This window comes from Erpetoichthys calabaricus, chromosome 1, assembly GCF_900747795.2.
Source record: "Erpetoichthys calabaricus chromosome 1, fErpCal1.3, whole genome shotgun sequence".
Lineage (NCBI taxonomy): Eukaryota > Metazoa > Chordata > Cladistia > Polypteriformes > Polypteridae > Erpetoichthys > Erpetoichthys calabaricus.
Window position 1 is genome coordinate 267,283,629 of NC_041394.2, and position 22,350 is coordinate 267,305,978.

Consider the following 22,350-nt stretch of genomic DNA (forward strand, 5'->3'; position numbering starts at 1 on the left):
ATATCTCGCACTGCCACCTGGTGGATTCTTCAAGATTTACGTAAAGTATGCACGCAAGTATAAACAGTAAAACGCTTGCGTAGCAGGAGCATCCACTGGAGCATGTGTCGCGTTGCGTGAAGTATAAACCTGGCCTTAGACATACCTACCGGTATCCCATGGATGACTTTTCTCTGTTACAACTATAGCTCTCAGGACAGAGCTACCTGTAAAGAAGTCTCCTCCTCCAAATGCAGTCTGATAGGCCTCTGGCCACATATTATTGAGCCCAAGCTCATGAATCTCCCCCCGTAGCCTAGTCACAGATGCAGACTAAGAATACATGGACAAATTCGTCATATTCTTCTATCGTGTTTTTTTTAAACTTTGCATTTTACTTTAGTTTGTTCAACATCCAATCTTTCATACCTAAACCAATTCCACACAATCATTTTAACGTTGCAATCTTTCTTGGGAATGAGCTCTTTCATAAAAGAGGCACTGGTCGTATTCTTTGCATTCATAATATAATGCCCCTTCCCTGGAGGCAAGAAACAAAACCACACTGATAGTTTGCCATGCAAAAATCAAACAGGTTTAATTCTATTAACAAACACGCTCATCAAAACACTAACGCAAACTATTTACTATCTTACTATTTTTACAGTTATGAGAGACACCGTCACTTCAGTCCTTAATTTTTCCTTTTATTTTAAATAACTTTGCACTTGCGGCCTCCTGTTTCAAAGTCAGGACAGTCCGCAGGAGCTTTAGGTGTCATTTTCTTCCAGGCTCTGTTCAAATCCGGCATGGCAGACAAATTCCAATACCTCTCAGTGCCATGAGCTCATCTGTGTATCACTGTCCAAAGTGAAAAGTGTGCCAGTTCCATTTGGCGACCACTTTTCACCTCCAATCCCCATCACTCAGAATCTCAGTTGCTGCTTTATTCAAGAGTGGGCTCAGGGCCTGAGTAAGCTCCTTTGCGCCTGCACCAGCTGATTAAGCTGAAGTGCTTGCTTGAGTGTTTAGCTGCACCATTTGTGTGTGTGTTTTTTTTAAATTGATTTTCATGTTTGAAACTCATTTTATAAGATTTGATTTAAATTAAATAATTTATTAAAGAAAAAAAATCACCCAGCCCTACATATGTATACTATTTATTCATTTACTTGTTTTTTGTATGCTATTTTTGTAAGCCATTCTGTGGAGACATGCAAGTAATAAATTTCATTTTACTATGTACACATGATAAACTTGACTTGGCCCAAGTCTTACTTCAAAGTCAGGGCTGCACACATTAAAACCATTAACAAATACTAAGTTAGTTAGCTACCAACAACGTTAATACACATTTGTGCAAAACCATTTTGAACATATGTGACAGTAAAAAGGTACCATTAAAGAAAAGTAGCTAGGAAGTTTAAGAACTGAATTATAAATTCCAGTGTGTCTCAAAATTTTGGGTTTTCTCCCTTGGTGAGTTAAGCACGACTGTCAGATCCATCCGAACAAAGTGGGATCACTCACAATCAATCACAATCGTCAGAGCAGAGAACCACTGCGTGACCTACTAAAGACTAACCACGACCTTTAAAAATATAAGTCATTAATGAACCATCACTAGCAACCCACAACCCAAAAGTGGGTTATGACGCAGTGGCTGAGCAACACTGATAAATACTGACTAGTGAATTCTTTAGCACAGTGGATATGTGGTTATGCAATATAAACTGCACAACTTTTCAGGTATATACTGATGGTTTTCTTAAAGACTGCCCAGTGATACAATCTGCTATTTAAGCTGATGTCACTTTACGCAACTTCTTGCCATAAGGCATTCCAGACTTGCCGACTGCCTTTGTTGATCTTGCCACCGGACAATGTCAATTTACATAGCTTAATAACTCTAGTAACTCTAGTCAAATTTAACAGCTGCATAACAACTTTTCAGCACAGCCGTACTTGCCTTTTTGCGTGACGGCAAATAGCATGTTGCCTGACAGAGCCAATGTTGTATGTAGGGTTACTAGGTATGCCAAGTCCAGCCACGACTTCTGCCCATTTTTTCTCCCTATTCTGTTGTGAGACATAAAACATAAGCTCTTCTGCCTGGTGTTTTATCTTCTGTTTGTGCAGCCCAAAACACCCACATTCCTTGTTCACTTTTGCTGCCTTATATGCACTGTAATTCCAGATGACCATTCATTGTCAGCTCTCAGGCACACAAAGACTACCACTAAGACTAATCTTTGATATTTTTTAGGGGAGAGTTGCAGACTAACTGGAGTGAGTTGCAGAGCAAATCAGACTAGACAACTTACCTTTATGGGAACATGCTGCCAACTGCCTCCCAAACTCAGTAAGATTATGTAAATGAAGGCTACAACAGACAATTGCTAGAAATGCATATCTTGACATGTAATAATCAAAATGTTTTGCTGTGTACCTCAAGCTATAAATCGGAGTTTGACTGGTTGTGTCATTAATTTCCACAATCTTGAGATGCTTTATGGCAAATTTAACTTCCTATTGACACTGCGTTAAGGTGGAACAGCCAACTTAGATTATAAAATTCTAATAAACTGCTATGCAACAAAGTTAAAAACTCAAGAAACCATTACTGAAATTGAACTGGACTCTTTCTAGAAGTAATCAGATGTTTACAAATTGAAGTATTTTAAAAGTCTTGCAAACAATAAAATTACAGTTTTATTCTTACCTTTTTACCAATTAGCTTTTTTCTCAGGAATTCTCTGGCTTCAAACATGTATGGGATATCATACAGGGGACGGAATCTCTTGTCTTTGTCCCTGTTTTTCTCCTAGAAAAAACAACAACATTAAATGCAAAAAATACAAAGATCTTTACAATTTAGTAACTTTTCTTTCTTATAAAATACACTAAGTGCAAAACAAGGAAAATAATTTCATCTGGAAACGCTCACTTTTTCATTTGTATGCAATTCTTCTTTGAGAGACAATGCATGCACAATCTAAATACATGTGGAAGTCTAAAAATAAGTCAAGCAATACAAACTAGACTTAAGCACACTTTAAATTGCTATGCAAAGTCAATAACTAAATATGACAAATTAAGAACTTTAATCAAAATGCTATTTTGATTTATATATATTAAGTTATTAAAAAAGGGGGTATAATCTTTCAGTATATGATGAAAACAAATGTTAAGTGATGCTAAAATATCTTTCATGATTACATTCAATGACAAGAAAATATACCTCAAATAGATATATTATTATGTTTAAGATATAATAATCCCCCATTTATTATTCTTTACAAGCTACTCAAAGTAAAAAAAAAAAGTTAGGGTCAAACCATTGTTATGCAAAATGTTATTTAGGAAATTTAAAAAAAGTATAAAAAAACAAAAAATTTTGCAATACGTAAAGGTAGACCTCACACTTGCTTTGCAGTGTTCGTTACATCATGGGGAAAATTAGTTGTTCATTAATGGAACCGGAAGTGAATGCTGGCATTTCTGTCTGCCACTGCTTGCCGGTTCTCTGTTTGTGTATTTTTTCTAGCATTTTTTTTTTTTTTTTTTTTAAACTAGTTTTTTGCCTTTTGCATCGGATCTTCCTTCACCTTTGAATTGGATTAAAAACTGATAAGCATTCGCGTCCCTTGCCTTTTTTAGCCTTAACACAAGCCTTCGTAGAAATGTTCTCTGCTAGCTGAAACCTGCGTGGGTAAGTGGAAACTCTCACTGATTCTCTGCTCAAGTAACTAGCTTTGATGGATAGGTGGTAGAAATTGCCCCTTGTCAATTGCTGAGTACTTGTGGAAATCCCAGTGGTGACAGTTTACTGGCTAACATGTTATTTTAATTGGGCCTAGTAGTTACACAAGGTCTACACTGCTTTGCTTCCAATCTGGAATTTGCTTGGGTGATTTCTGGAAATATACTATGATAAATCTCAATTGGTTAACATGGATTACTATGTCTCCTTTGTTATCGAATGCAGTCACATCTAAAAAACTAAAATACTCACCAGGGGCATCATGTATAAACGGTGCGTACGCACAGAAATGTTGCTTAAGAACGTTTCCACGTTCAAATCGCGATGTATAAAACCTACACTTGGCGTAAAGCCTCGCACTTTTCCACAGTACCTCATACCCTGTCGTACGCAAGTTCTCCGCTCGGTTTTTCAGACTGGCAGCACCCAGTGTCAAAGCAGTGCTACTGTTCCTGTGTGGTTACCCTTTCTTAGATCTACATCCACGACGGCAGCTTTATTAGATACACTGAAATTAACCGCATATCGTTCATAAATTTAATGCATCTGATTGTAATTAACCTGTAACAATATAATGGTCCACAGAATGGTCAAACTATTATAAATACCATAACTGCTTTAGCGTTGTTACTCTCACTGCACCTTCTTCTGTCAGCTGCTCCCGTTAGAGGTTACCACAGCGGATCCTGTTCGGACCTCGCGGTTCACAAACAGTTTCATCCCAAGAGCTATACACGCACTCAATCAGTCCATCAAGTGCTCCTTGTAGAACTGTTTGTACTTGCAAGTTACCATGAGGTAATTGTACTTATGATAGTTATAATATTGCACAACCTGAGCCACTTTATAAAGCGCGTATTTACATATAATGACGATATCATTTTTAAGATGAAATGCAGCAAAATATGTTTATTATATTATACAGCTAAAACTTTAACTACACGGTGCCACAGCGCTAGCGAGCTTGAGCTTCGTTCACGGTTTGTTCCTGCCTTGTGCTGTACTCATGCTGCGGCTGGCTTGACACTGGAAGGATAGATGGATAGAATAATTAAACATTACAAAGATATTTCGATGTTCCTTAAAAGTTTTGAAGAATCGGCGTTCTAAGCTTACATTAGAACACTCTAGACGAGAACAGGCCATTCAGCCCAACAAAGCTCACCAGTACTATCCACTTATTTCTTCCAAGAAAACATCGTCGAGTTTTGAAAGACCCTAACGTCTTACTGTCTACCACACTACTTGGTAGCTTATTCCAAGTTTCTATCGTTCTGTGTGTAAAGAAAAACTTCCTAATGTTTGTGCAAAATTTACCCTTAACAAGTTTCCAACTGTGTCCCTGTGTTCTTGATGAACTCATTTTAAAATAACAGTCTCGATCCACTGCACTAATTCCCTTCATAATTTTAAACACTTCAATCATGTCACCTCTTAATCTTCTTTTGCTTAAACTGTAAAGGCTCAGCTCTTTTAATCTTTCCTCATAATTCAACCCCTGTAGCCCTGGAATCAGCCTAGTCGCTCTTCTCTGGACCTCTTCTAGCGCTGCTATGTCCTTTTTGTAGCCTGGAGACCAAAACTGCACACAGTACTCAAGATGAGGCCTCACCAGTGCATTATAAAGGTTGAGCATAACCTCCTTGAACTTGTACTCCACACATCGTGCTATATATCCTAAAATTTGTTAGCCTTTTTAACGGCTTCTGAACACTGTTGGGAAGTCGATAGCTTAGAGTCCACTATGACTCCTAAATCCTTCTCATAAGGTGTACTCTCGATTTTCCGACCGCCCATTGTGTATGCAAACCTAACATTTTTACTTCCAATGTGTAATACTTTACATTTACTGACATTAAATTTCATCTGCCACAAATCTGCCCAAGCTTGTATGCTATCCAAGTCCTTCTGTAGTGATATAACGGATTCCAAATTATCTGCTAATCCACCTATCTTGGTATCACCTGCAAACTTAACCAGCTTGTTACTTATATTCCTATCTAAATCATTTATATATATTAAAAATAGCAGCGGCCCTAGCACGGACCCCTGTGGAACACCACTCTTAACATCGGCCAGTTCTGATGAGGTTCCTTGCACCATCACCCTTTGCTTCCTTTGTCTGAGCCAATTCTGCACCCATCTACAAACATCACCCTGAACTCCCACCTCTTTTAATTTTATGCCCAACCTCTCATGTGGCACCTTATCAAATGCTTTCTGAAAGTCCAGATAAACAATATTATAAGCACCACTTTGATCGTATCCTTTTGTTGCCTCCTCATAGAATTCCAGCATGTTAGTAAAACACGACCTCCCTCTTCTGAACCCATGCTGACTGCTTAGAATAACTCCTGTCCTTGCCAGGTGTTGCTCGATCTTATCCTTAATAATTCCTTCCATTAATTTTCCTGTGATGCATGTTAAGCTTACTGGCCTATAGTTGCTTGGATCTGCCCTGTCACCCTTTTTATATAATGGGATGATATTTGCCATTTTCCAGTCCATTCGGAATCTCTCTAGTGCGCAGTGACTTCCTAAAAATAGGCGTCAACGGTTTATATATGTACTCACTAGCCTCCTTAAGAACACGAGGATAAATATTATCTGGTCCTGGTGATTTGTTCGATTTCAGCTTATTTAATCTGAGCAGTACTTCTCCCTCTACAATTTCTAAATCCCTCAGTACCGCCTTAGTAGTCGCGTTTACCTCTGGGAGGTTATCCACTTGCTCACTTGTAAACACCTCAGAAACTTGTAAGTTTAAGGCATCTGCTATTTCACTGTCTGTATCTTTTAATTCCCCGTTACTATTCCTGATGCATGTGTATCTTACTTAGACTTTGTCGCATTTGCTCAAAATTAGCCCTACCAAAGTTCAATTTAACAATTTTAGTCTTTGCATCTGCAATCTTAGAAAATACTGAGAATTGTATTACATTATGGTCACTTGACCCTAGTGTTTCAATCACCTCTACACCCTCAATTCTATCCTGATTATTACAAAATACTAAATCCAGACAGGCTTCACCCCATGTTGGTGCTTTAACATGCTGTGCTAAAAAACAGTCATTGATTACTTCTAAAAACTCCTGCTCTTGTACTCCGCCATCAGAAAAGGTTATCCCAGTTAATATTTGGATAATTAAAGTCCCCCATGACTATAATATCTCCCTGTAAACTTGCCTTTTTGATATTACTAAAAAGATGTGTGTTGAAATTACTGTCTGAATTGGGTGGTCTATAACACACTCCTAAAATAAGACCTCTTTCCCTAATATTTTCCAGGCGAAGCCACATGTCCTCACTACGATGGGGCTCATCATCCAACTGAAGAAGACTTACATTTAAATCCTGCTTGGCATAAACAGCAACCCCACCTCCTTTTCTGTTCTGTCTATCCTTCCTAAAAAAATGTGTATCCCTCTATGTTACACTCATCCCCATCTTTGTTATTTAGCCAGGTTTACGTTATTGCTATAATATCAAAATTATGCTCTGCTACATATAACTCCAACTCACTTACCTTATTTTTGATACTTCTAGCATTAAGGCAAGCTATTTTTAATGTATTACTCCTTCTACATTTAAATGTTTGCTTAGAATTTACATTACTATGCATTCTTGTTTCTAAACCATTGTTTGTTCTTCCATGTATAGATCTAAACCTGGCCTGTCCTAATCTCCCTGCCCCCCCCATTCCCTAGTTTAAACAATCCTCGACCAGCCTACACATACGCCTCCCCAATACATTGGTGCCCCTCCAGTTCAGATGTAACCCGTCATGGCGGAACAGGTCCCATCTGTTCCAAAAGTAGTTCCAATGCCCCATAAACCTATACCCTTCTACCCTGCACCAAGATTTGAGCCACGCATTAAGCCTTCTAATCTCCTCAATCTTACCTGGACTGGCGCGTGGCACAGGCAGAACTTCGGAGAAAACTACCTTGTCTGTTCTGCTCCTCAGCTTAGCACCTAACTCTTTGAATTTGGATTGCAGAACTGACAGACTACCCTTATGTATGTCATTTGTTCCAACATGGACAATGACAACTGGATCCACCCCCGCTTTGGCCAAGAGCCTATCCGCCCTTCCAGGGAGGTCCCCCACCTGTGCTCCCGGAAGGCAACACACCGTGCGAGACTCTCTCTCTCTGGAGCACACCTGTGCTTCAATCCCCCTAATGATTGAGTCCCCAACTATCACTACCTCTCTCTTTTTAGGAACTGGTTTTGAGGTGGCCCGTTGGGGCTCCTCATTCCTGCCTACCACCTCAGAATTATCAGAGACACTGTCCAGCTCCGCAAGGACATGATAACGGTTTGCCACTTCTAATTCTGGGGTTGATACCCCCGGACAGTGTGCACCCTTTGCCTTACGCCTTGTGACCGTGACCCACCTGTTTCTACCTGTCTGGTCTGGAATCTCCTCCCGCGCCACCTTGGGGGTGCACACAAATCTCTCTAAAGGACACCTGGGCCAAGTCTGCCAATTCTCTATTACAACACAGGTCAGCCAACTCCTCCTCCAGTTCAGCGACCCTGAACTCGAGGTGCTGGATCAGCTGACATCTCTTGCAGATGTAGCCCTCATAGACAACTGGCTCTTCCAATCCATCACCTAAAAAGTCCAACATCCAACAGGACTTGCATTGCATGGGCCTCATTATTAAAATTTGATTTGGGATTAGTAAACTGCCTTAAGTTTTTTTTTTTTTTTTTAATTAAATTTCTCCTTCTTTCGGCTGCTCCTTAACTTAAATGGTATAACTAAGATCTGCTACAGATATTTTACACCTTTTCCCCTTAAGCTCCTGTACTGTTCTCCCTCTCAGCTTCCTGCTATTTCTGTTTCTATGAGGTTAACTTTACTTTTCTCTGTCTCTTCTCCTACCTTTGCGCTCCTCTTTCTTATAAGCTCTCCACTCACACTGTTTGTATTCCCCCGTATTAATGAACCCTTTAGCTGTCAACCACTTACTGTTCTACCTCTGGACCGCTAAGGACTGTTTAATCTAAAATAAACAAAATAAATAAAACTTTACTACCTTGTTTGCTCCTACAGCCGCTTGTGCCTGCTCGGCACCTTAACGCTGGCCGCTTACCTGCGCACTGCTAAGCCTTTTACTGCTTTAAAGTCAGCCGCCGCCTTTTTTTTTTTCTTTTAAACTAAGGAATTGCTGTTACGACTATGCAGTTATTTGCTTACAAATGCCAATATCAGTTACTGCTTCTTTCTACACCCTACCTCCTCTATGCTAATTCCAATACAAATAACAAAAACAAAAACAGGTACAAGTAACTTTTCCAAGCGCACCTCCAAACACCCAGCTACTTTTGCTCTTGTGCGGGCGAAAAAAAAGCAAAAAAATGCCTTCTAAAGGGAAAAAAGCTTTAAAAATTCCCACACGGTTCCTTAGCGGCAACCAAAACCCAAGCTTTAAGAGCAAAATGTATTTTTTTATTTAAATCTCACACCACAGAACAGACCAAAAACTCTCAACAGCCTCTAGCGTTTGCAAAGCACACGTCAGCACAAAACACACGTCACGTGCAATCAGCACACGAGAATGTACAAGAATATTGAGCAGGTGCAAGAAAAGCCAGATGGCTTAACGTCTATTACAGAGCTGATTGTGTGGTGATTGGGTATTTGGAGAAAGAAAAGTAAGGACAGGAATTGGGGGTTAGTACATTTGAAAAAGACAGTACTTCTGTAATAAAGCATTTCATTGAAGGTCACGCATGGCGCATATACTTCTCAGTATTTTAATTATTCAGAGAGCTGTAATATTACAAATGTAATGGATTCTGTGTCCTGTCAGAGGAAGAGCACGTAGTGATTCAGGCACATAGAGCACATATAAGATCAAATACACAACAAAGCATTTAACGTGCTACTTTAGTTACGATGGGATTTGAGAAACTAGTAAATTAAGCGATTTTAAGATGAAGTTTATGATGTTCTACTTTAATGACAAAATAAACTACGTGATTAAAGTGGAAATTTCGAGATTAAAGTTGACATTTTGTGATTTTTTCACACTGTGTGCCTTTTATTTTCACTGTACCCTAATAAGCTTTCATATTACACTCAGACGGTGGGCTATGAGTTGCCTTTTCAGACCGACTTTGATATGTGACAACTTTTTTATTTCGGGCACTGTGCGACTTTGTGAACTTGAGCTTTCAAGTTTCTCTGACACGCTATATCACTCGATCAAATTCCTTTTGTTGCTTATAACTGTTAAAACCAACAAATAGTACATTTTTCTTTGCCTCCATTTGGTATTCGCTGAAATTCTTCTATTTTTCCTCGTACTTTTGCCATTGCCTTTTCATAGAACGCTGGGCTTAAGGGCTATTTAAATTGATTTGCATATTCAAAGAGGCGTAATTCTGGGAGGAGTTGGGGCGGGACAGCAGGCGCGTGCACGTGCATTTATTTCCACACTGAGCGGGGTTTATGTAGCGGAAGAACGCGGAAGTTGGCAAACGCACAGATTCCTACATCTGGATTTTTTTGTGCGTAAGCACATTTAGGCTTTTGTGCTTACGTCATGTTATAGTGCGAATTCTACGCACTGCGTTATGCATGAAGAGACAGACAGACAGGACAACTATTAATCCCAAGGGGAAATTCACATACTCCAGCAGTAGCATACTGATACACAAAAAACAATATTAAAGAGTAATAAAAATACAGGTAAAAACAGATAATAACTTTGAATAATGTTAACGTTTACCCCCCCGGGTGGAATTGAAGAGTCGCATAGTTTGGGGGAGGAACGATCTCCTCAGTCTGTCAGTGGAGCGGGACAATGACAGCAGTCTGTCGCTGAAGCTGCTCCTCTGTCTGGAGATGACACTGTTTAGTGGATGCAGTGGATTGCAATTGTATCAACTTCGAACAAACTATGAATTGCCTGCTGATCTCCTGCTGCGCCGCAGCATTCTCAGACGACCAAAGTACATTCACCGGGGGTCTCGTCATTGTTTTTGTCTCAGCAGGAGTAGCAGCGGGTCTATTTCTTCAATTTGGTCTGAAGAATGTACTTGTCCACGTATTTTTGAGCGACGTGTTTATCATAACGTGCTGATTCCTCCAGTAAAATCATCAGAATATCTGTCCATAGGCACTTTGAAGTTTGGATTATTTAATACTTGATCAATCTCTAACAAAGCTCTGCTGATTGGTGATTTTATTATAGACACTAAGATGGACTGTTTATGTCTTATGGAGACTTGGCAGCAACTGGGTGATTATTTTCATCTAAATCAAGCTCTCCCTGCGGGGTTTGTCTGCATCTCTAAATCCTGTTTTTCGGGGAGGAGATGCAGTCTTACAATAATTCACCACAAAGGCCTAAAATTATCACCGATACATCTTCCAGCCTATCCACTATCAAGTGTTTTTATTGCAGAACTTTTTACTGTTTTAATAACTGTGTGCACAATGTCTACTAATGTAATCCTTATGGGTGATTTTAACATACACTTTGACACGTCAACTGATGCACTGACAAATGATTTTAATGAAATCCTATCTGAATTTAATTCAATATGTTAACTTTATGACTCATAACAATGGTCATATTTTAGACTTAGTTTGCTGCTCTGGTATCATACCTCACAATCTTATTCCTACTGAATGACCCATCTTGAATCACAAAATGATTACATTTGATGTTAGCTTACTTCCGAGTAAAATAAAGGTTCCGCATGTGATTTCATTTCATAATGCCAGAATGCCTTAGAAATTTATTGCAATTCCAGCCCGCTTCGCCTTCTGCTACCACACCATCAGAATTAGTAGACTATTACAATGCTGCTCTGTCTGCTGCCTTCGATACACGAGCTCCCTTAAAAACACTGACTGTTTCATTTATTCACTGTTCCCTGGTTTACATCTGAACTCCATCAGCTCAAAGCCATGGGCCGACAGTTGGAGTGCCCAGCTTCTTGTTGCACATAAGGAAATGTTTTCAGATCATATGTTAAAATACAAAAAGGCTCTCTGCTGCCAAAACTGTATACTATTTTAACATTATCAATATAGGAGGGAAACATACTAGAGCTCTTTCTTTCTACAATGAAAAGGCTAATTACATCACCAGAAAATGTTGCTTACCATAACCTCCGTTAAATACTGCTATACTTTTTTGAATTTCTTCAACTCAAAACTTGAAAAAAATTCACCAGCAACTTGCTTCCTCTATTTCTGCAGAAAATGACACACTTTCCACTATCACCCATATTCCCTTACCAACCACCCTATACTCAGATTTCAGTTTACCAGCTGAAAATGATATCCCGGAGCTTATTAACAAAATTTAATTCTTCCACATGCCAATTGGATCCAATACCTACATGCTTTAAGTCATGTCTGTCATCTATTTCCCTCATGATAACTACTATAGTTAACTCTTCCCTTACTACAGACACCACCCCCCCCACCAAACTACCTCAATTACTCCAACTCTCAAACGTTCCATTCATATCTAAAGTTCTCGAAAAGATAGGTGCCTCCCAACTTCAGTCCCATCTTTCAAAAAATAACCTTTTTGAACAGTTTCAATCTGGGTTTCGTCCTAAACACAGCACAGAAACAAAATCACAAATGATCTTCTCTGGGCAGCTGACATGAGACTTATTAATTCTTGTACTTCTTGGCCTTAGCTCTGCATTTGACACCATATCTCATCAGATACCTTAGAAACGACTAGCTAGCTTTGGAGTTTGTGTCCTTGTCCTCCAATGGTTTTTTTCCTACCTCTCTGATAGGAGGCAATTTGTTCAAGTGAAGGGCTTTAAATCTGAAAATGCAGTCGTTACTAAGGAGGTTCCGCAGGGTTAATGTCAATGTCAATTTATTTATATTTAAAACAACATAGTAATGCTGTGGCCAAAGTGCTTTACAATAATAGTATAAAAGAAAAACAAAACAATTAACATAAAACATAAATGGAAATAAAATATATGAACATAAAATACATAATAAATAGAAGTAAATGTTATATACATAAAAAATAGAAGTAATGTTATATAATCACTAAGAGGAAACCATCAGTATAACTGAAGGTCACGGAATGCAAGTAAATAGAAATGAGTCTTTAGTCTTGTTTTGAACACTTCAATTGTAGACGACTCCTTTATATGATGAGGTAAAGAGTTCCACAGGCGAGGCGCAGCAGCTGCAAAGGCGCTGTCCCCCTTGGTTTTACACTTGGTACGAGGGACAACCAGAGACAACTCACCAGAAGATCTAAGCACTCTAGATGGCTGATGTAAAACACACAGTTCAAATAAATGCAAGCGGCAGCATTTTGGACCAACTGTAACCTGTGTATCAGGGATTTGTTAATCCCAGAATACAGCGAGTTGCAGTAATCGAGGCGAGAAAAAATAAACGCATAAGTAGCTATCTCAAGATCCCTAGAAGATAAAGGCTTTATCTTACCTAATAGACGAAGTTGGAAAAAGCAACTCTTGACTACAGAATTTACTTGTTTCTCAAAAGAGAGGTTACTATCAAAGGTAACACCAAGATTGCGGACATGAGGTTTGGAAAAGACAGAGAAAGAGCCGAGGAGTCCAAGACCAATTTGGGCTTTAGCTGATGGACCCACTATAAGCACTTCCGTTTTATTTTGATTTAGATCCAAGAAAATTATTAGCCATCCAGGATCTTAGTTCAGACAGACAGTTGTGGAGTTGATTTGTTGTAGAGTTGCAGACAGGAATATAAACCTGAGTATCATCAGCATAGCAGTGAAAAGAAATGTTAAATTTCCTAAAAATCACTCCAATAGGGTGAAGGTATATGGAAAATAAAATAGGACCCAAAATGGATCCCTGAGGAACACCATATTTAAGAGGAGCAGTAGATGAAGAAGAGGAATTAAAAGTCACTAAAAAGTGTCTTACCAGTTAAATATGACCTGAACCAGTTAAGAGCAGCCCCTTTAAGCTCAACAAGATGTTCAAGCCGCATCAGCAATGTCTCATGGTCAATAGTGTCAAAGGCAGCGGACAGGTCAAGGAGGAGAAGGACTGCCGCACCACCTGAGTCAGTAATAAGAGAGATGTCGTTGAACACTTTCAGGAGTGCCATTTCAACACTATGATAACACCTAAAGCCAGATTGGTAGATCTCAAATAAATTAATAAATTATTGGAGTTAAGGTGATCAACCAATTGATTATAAATAATTCTTTCTAGAATTTTAGCCAGAAATGGGTTCTGTTTTGGGGCTGCATCTTTTTCTTATTTATATCTTCGAATATAGGTAATATCTTTCGACATCATGGTATTAAATTTCATTGTTACACTGATGAGGCACAGCTGTATCTATCCACTAAATCCACTTCTGTTTTCCCTCCAGATACTCTTAAGGCATGTCTCCAAGACAAAGTCATGGGTGACTCACAATTTTCTGCAATTAAATGGCAATAAAATGAAGGTGCTCCTCCTTGGTTCTAAATCCACACTTGCTAAGGTTAACCGTTCTTCTATTTTAATTAACAATATTAACACAAACATCTCTTCCCAGGTTAAGAGCCTGGGCGTCATTCTAGATAGTACCCTCTCTTTTTCATCCCATATAAGTAATGTTTCTCGGACTGCCTTCTTGCATCTCTGAAACATTTCTAGAGTTCGTCCTGTTCTTATGCAACACACTACTGAAGTACTGGTTAGGACTATTTTTTTTGTTTATTTTGTCCCAGGGTTGAATAGTTTTCTTTTTTAAAAAGAGAACATGAAGCAATGGTTTAACATATATCAAATCAACAAAAAATATTTACTTCTAACAAATATTACTGTCTTGCATGTTGTATGAGCCTGCATACTATATGATTTCACATAAATGTTACACAGCAAAGTCTTGCAAAGCATGATATCGCTCAAAGCAGCCAATTGCATGCATTGCAACATTGCACTGCTAACAATATGTGTTGCACTGGTGCTTCCTTTTCAATTGTCTGTTGCTGCACTTTCTCACATATATTGTAGTGTGTACTGTAAAGAGAAGTCAACCATATGACATCGTGCCATGCCACTGCCACCAAGTTTTCCGCCTGCATAAAAACCGGATTGTCACCTCTTTTCATCTACAGCCTGTCTGGCTTCAACTGTGAAGGCATGTGTCTCCTGTTCACCGTCGCTGTGCCACAAGCTCCAATTCCCCTGCTCTGTAGCTCCATGAACAATTCTGGGCATGTATAAAAATTGTCCATGTACACAGCATGACCCAAATGTTCATAGCCCTGAAACAGCTCCAGCACAACTGGACTTGTCAAGGGACAGATCTCTCTTTGAAAGAAATACTTTCCTGTATATGTAATTATTTTCAGGCAGAAACCAGTGTTTGCTTCTGCCAGTACAAAATCCTTTATGCCATACTTTGTGAGCTTGTCTGGCATATATTGGCAGAATAAAAGGTGTCCCTTTTATTTTATCATAGATTCATGCACAGACAAATCACGGCCAGGCTGATAAAATTGTTTATATGTTGGTTCCACAATGTCAAGTAGGGGCTGAACTTTATACATGGGGTTATAGCCTGGCTCACCCCTTGGGATTTGCATCTGGTTATCACAGAAGTGAATAAAACTTGCAGCAGCACGTACCAATTACGCGGCATAACCTGTCCAAAGCCACCAGGGGACAAAGCACATTTGGACCAATGCTCCCTGAAGTTATATCACCAGTCTAGTACCATCTCTATTTGTAATGCCAAAAAGCCCTTCATCTCGTCTTTTGTTGTGGGCTTCCACTTTGATAAACGAGAAAGCGGTGCAAGCGCAGCACGCGATTCAAAAAAATTGCTCTGCATACCTGTTTGTCTCGTCTGACAGTAGCTGAAAAGCAGCATCAGGAGAGAGCCGCCTGAAGTAGTCCAGCAGCTGGTAATCTGTCATGTCCAACAGCAAGCCATGCTGTCTTGTGAAGTCCGGTAGCCAGTTTGGCACCCACGGATCAATGTCTGGGTGTTCCTCCCACACAAACCTTGCCGTAGGTGCATCAGCTGCACAAATGCCAGTTCCTCACTTTCTTGCTCGATATCTCCTGATCACTGTCAACAAAATCAGATTCTGAAAAATCAGAGTCTGATTCAGCGATAATGCGCAAAACATCATCTGCTAAGTATTTTGTTTTCTGCACTCGCTTCGCTCCCTCGTGAGATGTCGATGCCATCTTGCCTTTGTTTACATTTGTTTACATTTTGTAACTCACGAACACGCAAAGATTAAACGCGGCGTCAATTAGTCTAACATTCCTCCAAGCAGAGAGGGAATGCCTGTGACGTAACAGTGAGTTTTGTTGCTATTAACAGCTGATTGTCGCACTCTACCCCTGGATGTCAACATGCGCCCTCAACCCCTCCTGTCGACAAAAAAGTCAACATCCGTCCTAAAAGAGTTAATGCCCCAGTCACCTCACGTATAAATTACTGTAATGCTATTCTATATGGCACCCCACAAAAATCTATCCATCGCTTACAACTTATTCAAAATTCTGCTGCTAGGATAATAACCTGCTCTAAATCCACTGAACATATTACACCTATTCTCTCCCAACTTCACTGGCTCCCTGTTAACTACCGAATACAATACAAAATACGTCTCTCAACATGTTAAGCTCTCCACAACCTTGCTCCTTCCTATTTTACTGATCTCCTACAGACTTACACTCCCTTACACTTACATACCAGGTTTAAAAAGAAGGACTCCTAAATAATAAAAAACACATTACGGCAAACAGCCTCTGATCCCCCATCTTATTGATTCCCAAAAAAACTCATTTGCTATATCTTGCCTTTGATTCCTATATATCTAATCATTCGCTGATGATAACACCTGGTAGGCTGTTGAAAGTTTAGGAATAAAAAAACTATTTCAAGATATGTGACTCATTTTCTCCCTTTGTGGATTACTAGCTACAAATATGCAAACGTATTGCAGACCTTCACTTCCATATATATATATATATATATATATATATATATACAGTGGAACCTCTAGATACGAGTTTAATTCGTTCCAGCACTGAGCTTGTATAGCGAATTTCTCGTATCTGGAACAAACTTCCCCATTGAAAATAATGGAAATCCAGTTAATCCGTTCCGCACCCCAAATATATTAACATAAAAATCAATTTTCCTAACAAATAACACTGCTAAATTATATATACTGTAGTCTACCTTTAATAAATAACACTGGTAAATAATATAACTGATTATTAAAAGAATCAAAACAGGTGTCCAAAGTGCAGTAGAGCATTCAATAAATCTTTAAATAAATAATCCTTAAAACAGTTGTGAAGTGGAGGTTTAAAATACACAAGAATAACAATCCTTTAACACGAGGTTAAAACGTCAAAAGGATGCAGTCTTTAAAAAACAGATGACAATCCTCGGTGCTTCTTCTCTGTTAGCGTCTCACCTGCGGGCTCTGCAACAGGCAAGACACTCTTAATGCAGCTGACCTTCTCTACACCGTCCTGCTTCAGCTGTTTGGCTCACCTGTTCAGCTCACTGTTCAGCTACACGCGAGCCTGCACTCGCTCGCTCTCCCGCACCGACTTCCTACTGCTGCCTGCCTGCCTGCAACCTCCGTTCTCTCTCCTCTCTTTTCTTTTACTTCTTCTCCCCCTTAACCGGCTCGCGCTTCTCTATACAGTGGAACCTCGGTTCACGACCATAATTCGTTCCACAACTCTGGTCGTAAACCGAGTTGGTCGTGAACCGAAGCAATTTCTCCCATAGGATTGTATGTAAATACAATTAATCCGTTCCAGACCGTAGAAACTGTATGTAAATATATACATTTTTTCAGTTTTTAAGCACAAATATAGTTAATTATACCATAGAATGCACAGCGTAATGGTAAACTAAATGTAAAAACATTGAATAACACTGAGAAAACCTTTAACAACAGAGAAAACTAACACTGCAATAGTTCGCGCTATAGTGCTAGGAACCGCTCTCGCTAAAAACACTTTTTTTAATGAGTTTTAAGCACAGGGGAAAAAAGGAACATTTGAAAAATCCGTAATTTAATAAACCACCAAGAAAAGTAACACTGCAACAATGCAGGCTACGAACCGATCACCGGAAACAGAACTGAAAACAAAAACAAGCCTTCTCTAACTTATGCCTCCCTCAATCGCTCTGTATGTGTGTGCGTGCGTCTCTCTTTTGCGAGCCTGGAGCGCTCCTGTGTGTGTGCGCGCCTCTCTCTCCTACCCCCCCTCCCTCCAGCCTGTGTGTGTGTGTGTGTGTGTGTGTGTGTGTGTGTGTGTGTGTGTGTGTGCGTCTCTCTTTTGCGAGCCTGGAGCACCTGTGTGTGTCTCTCTAGCGCGCGCCTCTCTCTCCCCTGCCTGTGTGTGCGTGCGTCTCTCTTTTGCGAGCCTGGAGCGCCTGTGTGTGTTGTCACGCTTGGGTCACAGATTTGCACAGAGACACAGGAGGTTGTAGAAAAAAAGGAACTTTATTCAAAGCACTGCAAACAAACATTTGTCTCTTTTCAACAGTTTAAACGTGCTCCATGACAAGTCAGAGATGACAGCTCCGCCAGGAGCACAGATTGTCTGAGAGAGAAAGAAGGAGAAGCAAGCAACCAATTTAACAAACTGAAAGAAGCCCGTGCAGGCTTTTTAAGAAGGCGGAGCACCGCACGAGAGGCATATTACGCGACAGAGCCGGCAAGAAGGGAAAGGAGGAATGTTAAGGTAGTCTGTCCATGTTTCTTAGGGGTTTTCCCAGGGGCGTCTGTATTCTCTGGGGGTGCAATCAGCTTTGCAGCTCACAGTGTGTCTGTCTAGAGCGCTCCTGTGTGTGTGCGCACACGCCTCTCTCGTGTGTGTGTGTGTGTGTGTGTGTGTGTGTGTGTGTGTGTGTGTGTGTGTGTGTACAGCCCTCTGTCTCTTGCGCTGCCTCTCTGTGTGTGTGCGTGTGCGCGCTCTCTCTCGCTCGCTGCACAGGAAATGCACAGGGAAAGAATGAACATCAACAAACCGAAAGGGAACCTGGCTTGTTCGTATACCGAGTGTTTGGTCGTGAACCGAGGCAAAAGTTTGGCGAACTTTTTGGTCGTAAACCGAGTTGTACGTGTGCCGAGATGTTCGTGAACCGAGGTTCCACTGTATATGCGGGGAGGACATGGCAGCTGCAGTCCATCAGCCACAGGAACAATCATGAATGTGGGAAGTTTCCCACCTGTGCACTTAAGTGAGAAACGCAGACACCGCAGATCGCGGCTCGCAACTGCTACCACGCCCCCTCGCTAAGCCGCGAGCTATACCCACAGCCTGGCTCATGGCTCGTTACGCGAGCCAATGCTCGCATTTAGATCTGAATTTTTCGCTCATACTTTCCTCGTATTTTGAATTTCTCGTATACAGAGGTGATCGTATCTCGAGGTTCCACTGTATATATATAATATTATATATATATATATATATATATATATATATATATATAATATTATATATATATATATATATATATATAATATTATATATATATATATATATATATATATATATATATATGCATACAATATATATATATATACACACACATACACACACACACAAACACAAAAGCACACACATTTTACATTCACAATTCTATTATTCTACTAGAAAAAGTGTTATGGATTTCACCTTCATGGAAGCAGGTATTGTGTGGTTTAAGAGGATACATAAACTCTTGCACATTAAGTTAAATAATTCAACTGTAGGTTTAGTAATATCAGCTTTGTAAGCTTACATCATTGGACCACAGAATGTCAATCAAAATAATACAATATTATTGTGTTAAGGAGCATGGGTGGGTAGTTAGAAATGCATTATATTTAATTAGTCTCTTGTGCTGTGAATAAGCCTAAGGAGAAGAACAGAGAGATTAGGCAGCAGCTGTCAAAGCTAATTTCTGTAATGGTCAGCACATCAGACCTGGATAATTTCCAGGTCCTAAAGCTACAAAGAATAAGAATGCAGATAGTAAAATTTAAAAAAAAACATCTTTAAAGCTAAAGGTTTGTTAAATAAATTAAATATGAAAATATTTTTAAGTAATTAAATTGTTGAGTTCAACAAATATTTAATTATAACATAAGACTTTAAAAGAAAAGGATAAAGCACTTCACGGGAAAATGTCCTCTACAGTGACAAAAGGTGAAAACACAAAAAGAAAAAAGTATTATGAATAATCCAGATTATCTACGAAAGTAGGTGGGAGATGCACTAATAGACCAAAAAAAAAAAAAAAGAGGGAGACTAAAGAAGCTTTGCTGAAAGGGTAAAAAAAAAAACACCCAGGTCATTAATAACAGACAATTCAGCTTCTATCCAGTTGGTCAACAGAAAGACACTTTTTAACATTGGTAAAAAAAACAAAAAAAAACAAACCTATAGATCAGCAAAGTAGAGTTTAAGAGGAACCAGGTTATACAAGCAGGACTTCAAGAGACTGCAAAAGTCAGTGTCAATTTCGCTACAATAATGCCTAGGAAGAAAAGCCTGCACAGAATACAGGTGACAGAAGGCAAAGTCCGAAATGATAAAGATATGAGGTGGCAAAGTAATATCTAGAGAAAAATCAAGACAGACAGTAGTAAATGACAAGAAGGAAAAGATAGGGCAGCACAAAAATATTTGAAGAGAAATGTCAGGGATTTTTGAGAGAGGGGAAGCTACAGTAAGGATGAGTTACCATCCCTATTGCATAATAGCTTTGTGATGCAAGATACATAGTACAGTAGACTCCCGCGAAACCGCAGTTCAGAGTTCGCGGCCTCAGTCATTCGCGGATTTTGCCTTAGAACCTAGCTAATAATTGTTAGCAGAAACTGCAAATATCCTCCGCAATTTATTGCTTTTTTCATGGCAATACTGTACTGTAGAGAGAACAGGAAGCAACTGTAGAGGAAACGCGGCTTGGGATGGTGAAAGTAGCCAATAGAATTTGAAACTGCAACTCCCAGCAGTCCCTGCAATGGCTCAGATTGGTCTTCTGCTGAGGGTGCTGGGGCTGTTGGGGTCAAAGGATATCCGAGCGTATACTGTTTACTACAGCATTGTGACTGCGCGTGTGTGTGTTTGTGCTGTGATGTGCGTGCCCCCATCTTGCACCCGAAAACACGAAGCTGAGTCTCAGTACTTTAGCAACACCAGCTTTATTCAGTTTGAAACAGCGCTGTTATTGTAGCGGGATCTGCCACTCTCCTATACACACACACAGCAGTCAGGCAGGGTCGTGGCCAAGTAATACTGTGCCCCGCGCATTTATAATGTTTCTAGTATCAACCATTGACGGCATGCGCTTATAGCATTTCCGCGATCTTTTTGGATTCACTTTTACGCCGAACTGCTACAGCGCTGGGAGACTGTGATTGCTTTGGGACGCTGTTCCGCGTGTCGTCCCGTTGGGTGGAATCCCACAAGAATTTAGAAACTCACTCACATCAGCCATGAATCTTTTCAAAGGTAAAGTGCAGGTTAATTTGTTTTATGTATTTTTACTTTATATTTTGTATTAATCATTTTTATATGAAAAGGTTTGGGTTGTGGAACGAATCATCTGAGTTTCCATTATTTCTTATGGGTAAATTCGCTTTGATATACGAGTGCTTTGGACTGCGAGCACGTTTCCGGAACGAATTATGCTCGCAAACCGAGGTTCCACTGTAATTAGCTGCGGTAAAGTCGGGAGCAACAAAAAATAGACTATGCTCACGCTCGCAACTTGCAGTTCTTGTTGCAGATTGATGCGTTTTTTTTGGGAGTTTTTTTTGCAGTGGGACGTCGGATAATACGGAATGTCAGATAAGCAAAGGTTGGATAAGCGAGACTCTACTGTATATACAAATATATAATTGGAAATCATTACAATTGATGCAAATCATTAAATTATATTCTAACAAATGTATGTTCGTGTATTTTATGTGATTAGCACAGTAATGAATCAACAGCATTGTCTCATATATTTAAAAAAAAACAAAAAAAAAAAACAAAAAAGCACATCATGTTTACTGACTGGCAGCTGCCAACAGGGTATTCAACGATTTGAACATAATACATATAATGGAAAAAAAAGTAAGGAGATGTTTTTTCAACCATTTTCATTTTATGTAATTTACCTGACCGTTTCCATGAGGCAGAGCTATTCATGAAATTATTAAATTTCCTAATATTTCCAATTATTATTGTAACAGAATTTACCAGATTTTCGACTTTGTATGCATGTCTGTATGATGCTTTACTGTGCTTTAAGAAAATAACTGAGAAATACTTAATACTGTATTTTGGGTCAAAAAAATGTAAAATATTGCAATATCAACAAAAGTCCATATTGCCCGGCCATACAGGATATATAATCATGCCCACGTGTTGAACCTTAATGTCCATCCACTCTTTAGAGGATCAAAGAGCACACATCCATTCTATTTTGAGTACTTAATAAGCTAGGCCTCTTCTAAAACAAGGAGGCACATGGTCTCTAAAGATGAAAGTCAGAATTTCAATAGGGAGATTTTCTGCCATTTGAACTAAGCCATGCAGCTGACAAACTATTATGAAAGCTTATGTTGCTTTTCAATAAC

The 22,350-nt window shown here is 39.5% G+C and overlaps 1 protein-coding gene across 1 annotated transcript in view; it reads right to left on the reverse strand.

Annotated features, from left to right (window-relative positions):
* The window catches only part of snd1 (staphylococcal nuclease and tudor domain containing 1), a 535,431-nt gene that overhangs the window by 374,952 nt on the left and 138,129 nt on the right, over positions 1 to 22,350 (reverse strand). The window contains exon 11 of the mRNA XM_028814871.2: positions 2,702 to 2,803. Within this exon, the coding sequence (XP_028670704.1) occupies positions 2,702 to 2,803 (102 nt within the window). The remainder of the gene's footprint in view (positions 1 to 2,701; positions 2,804 to 22,350) is intronic.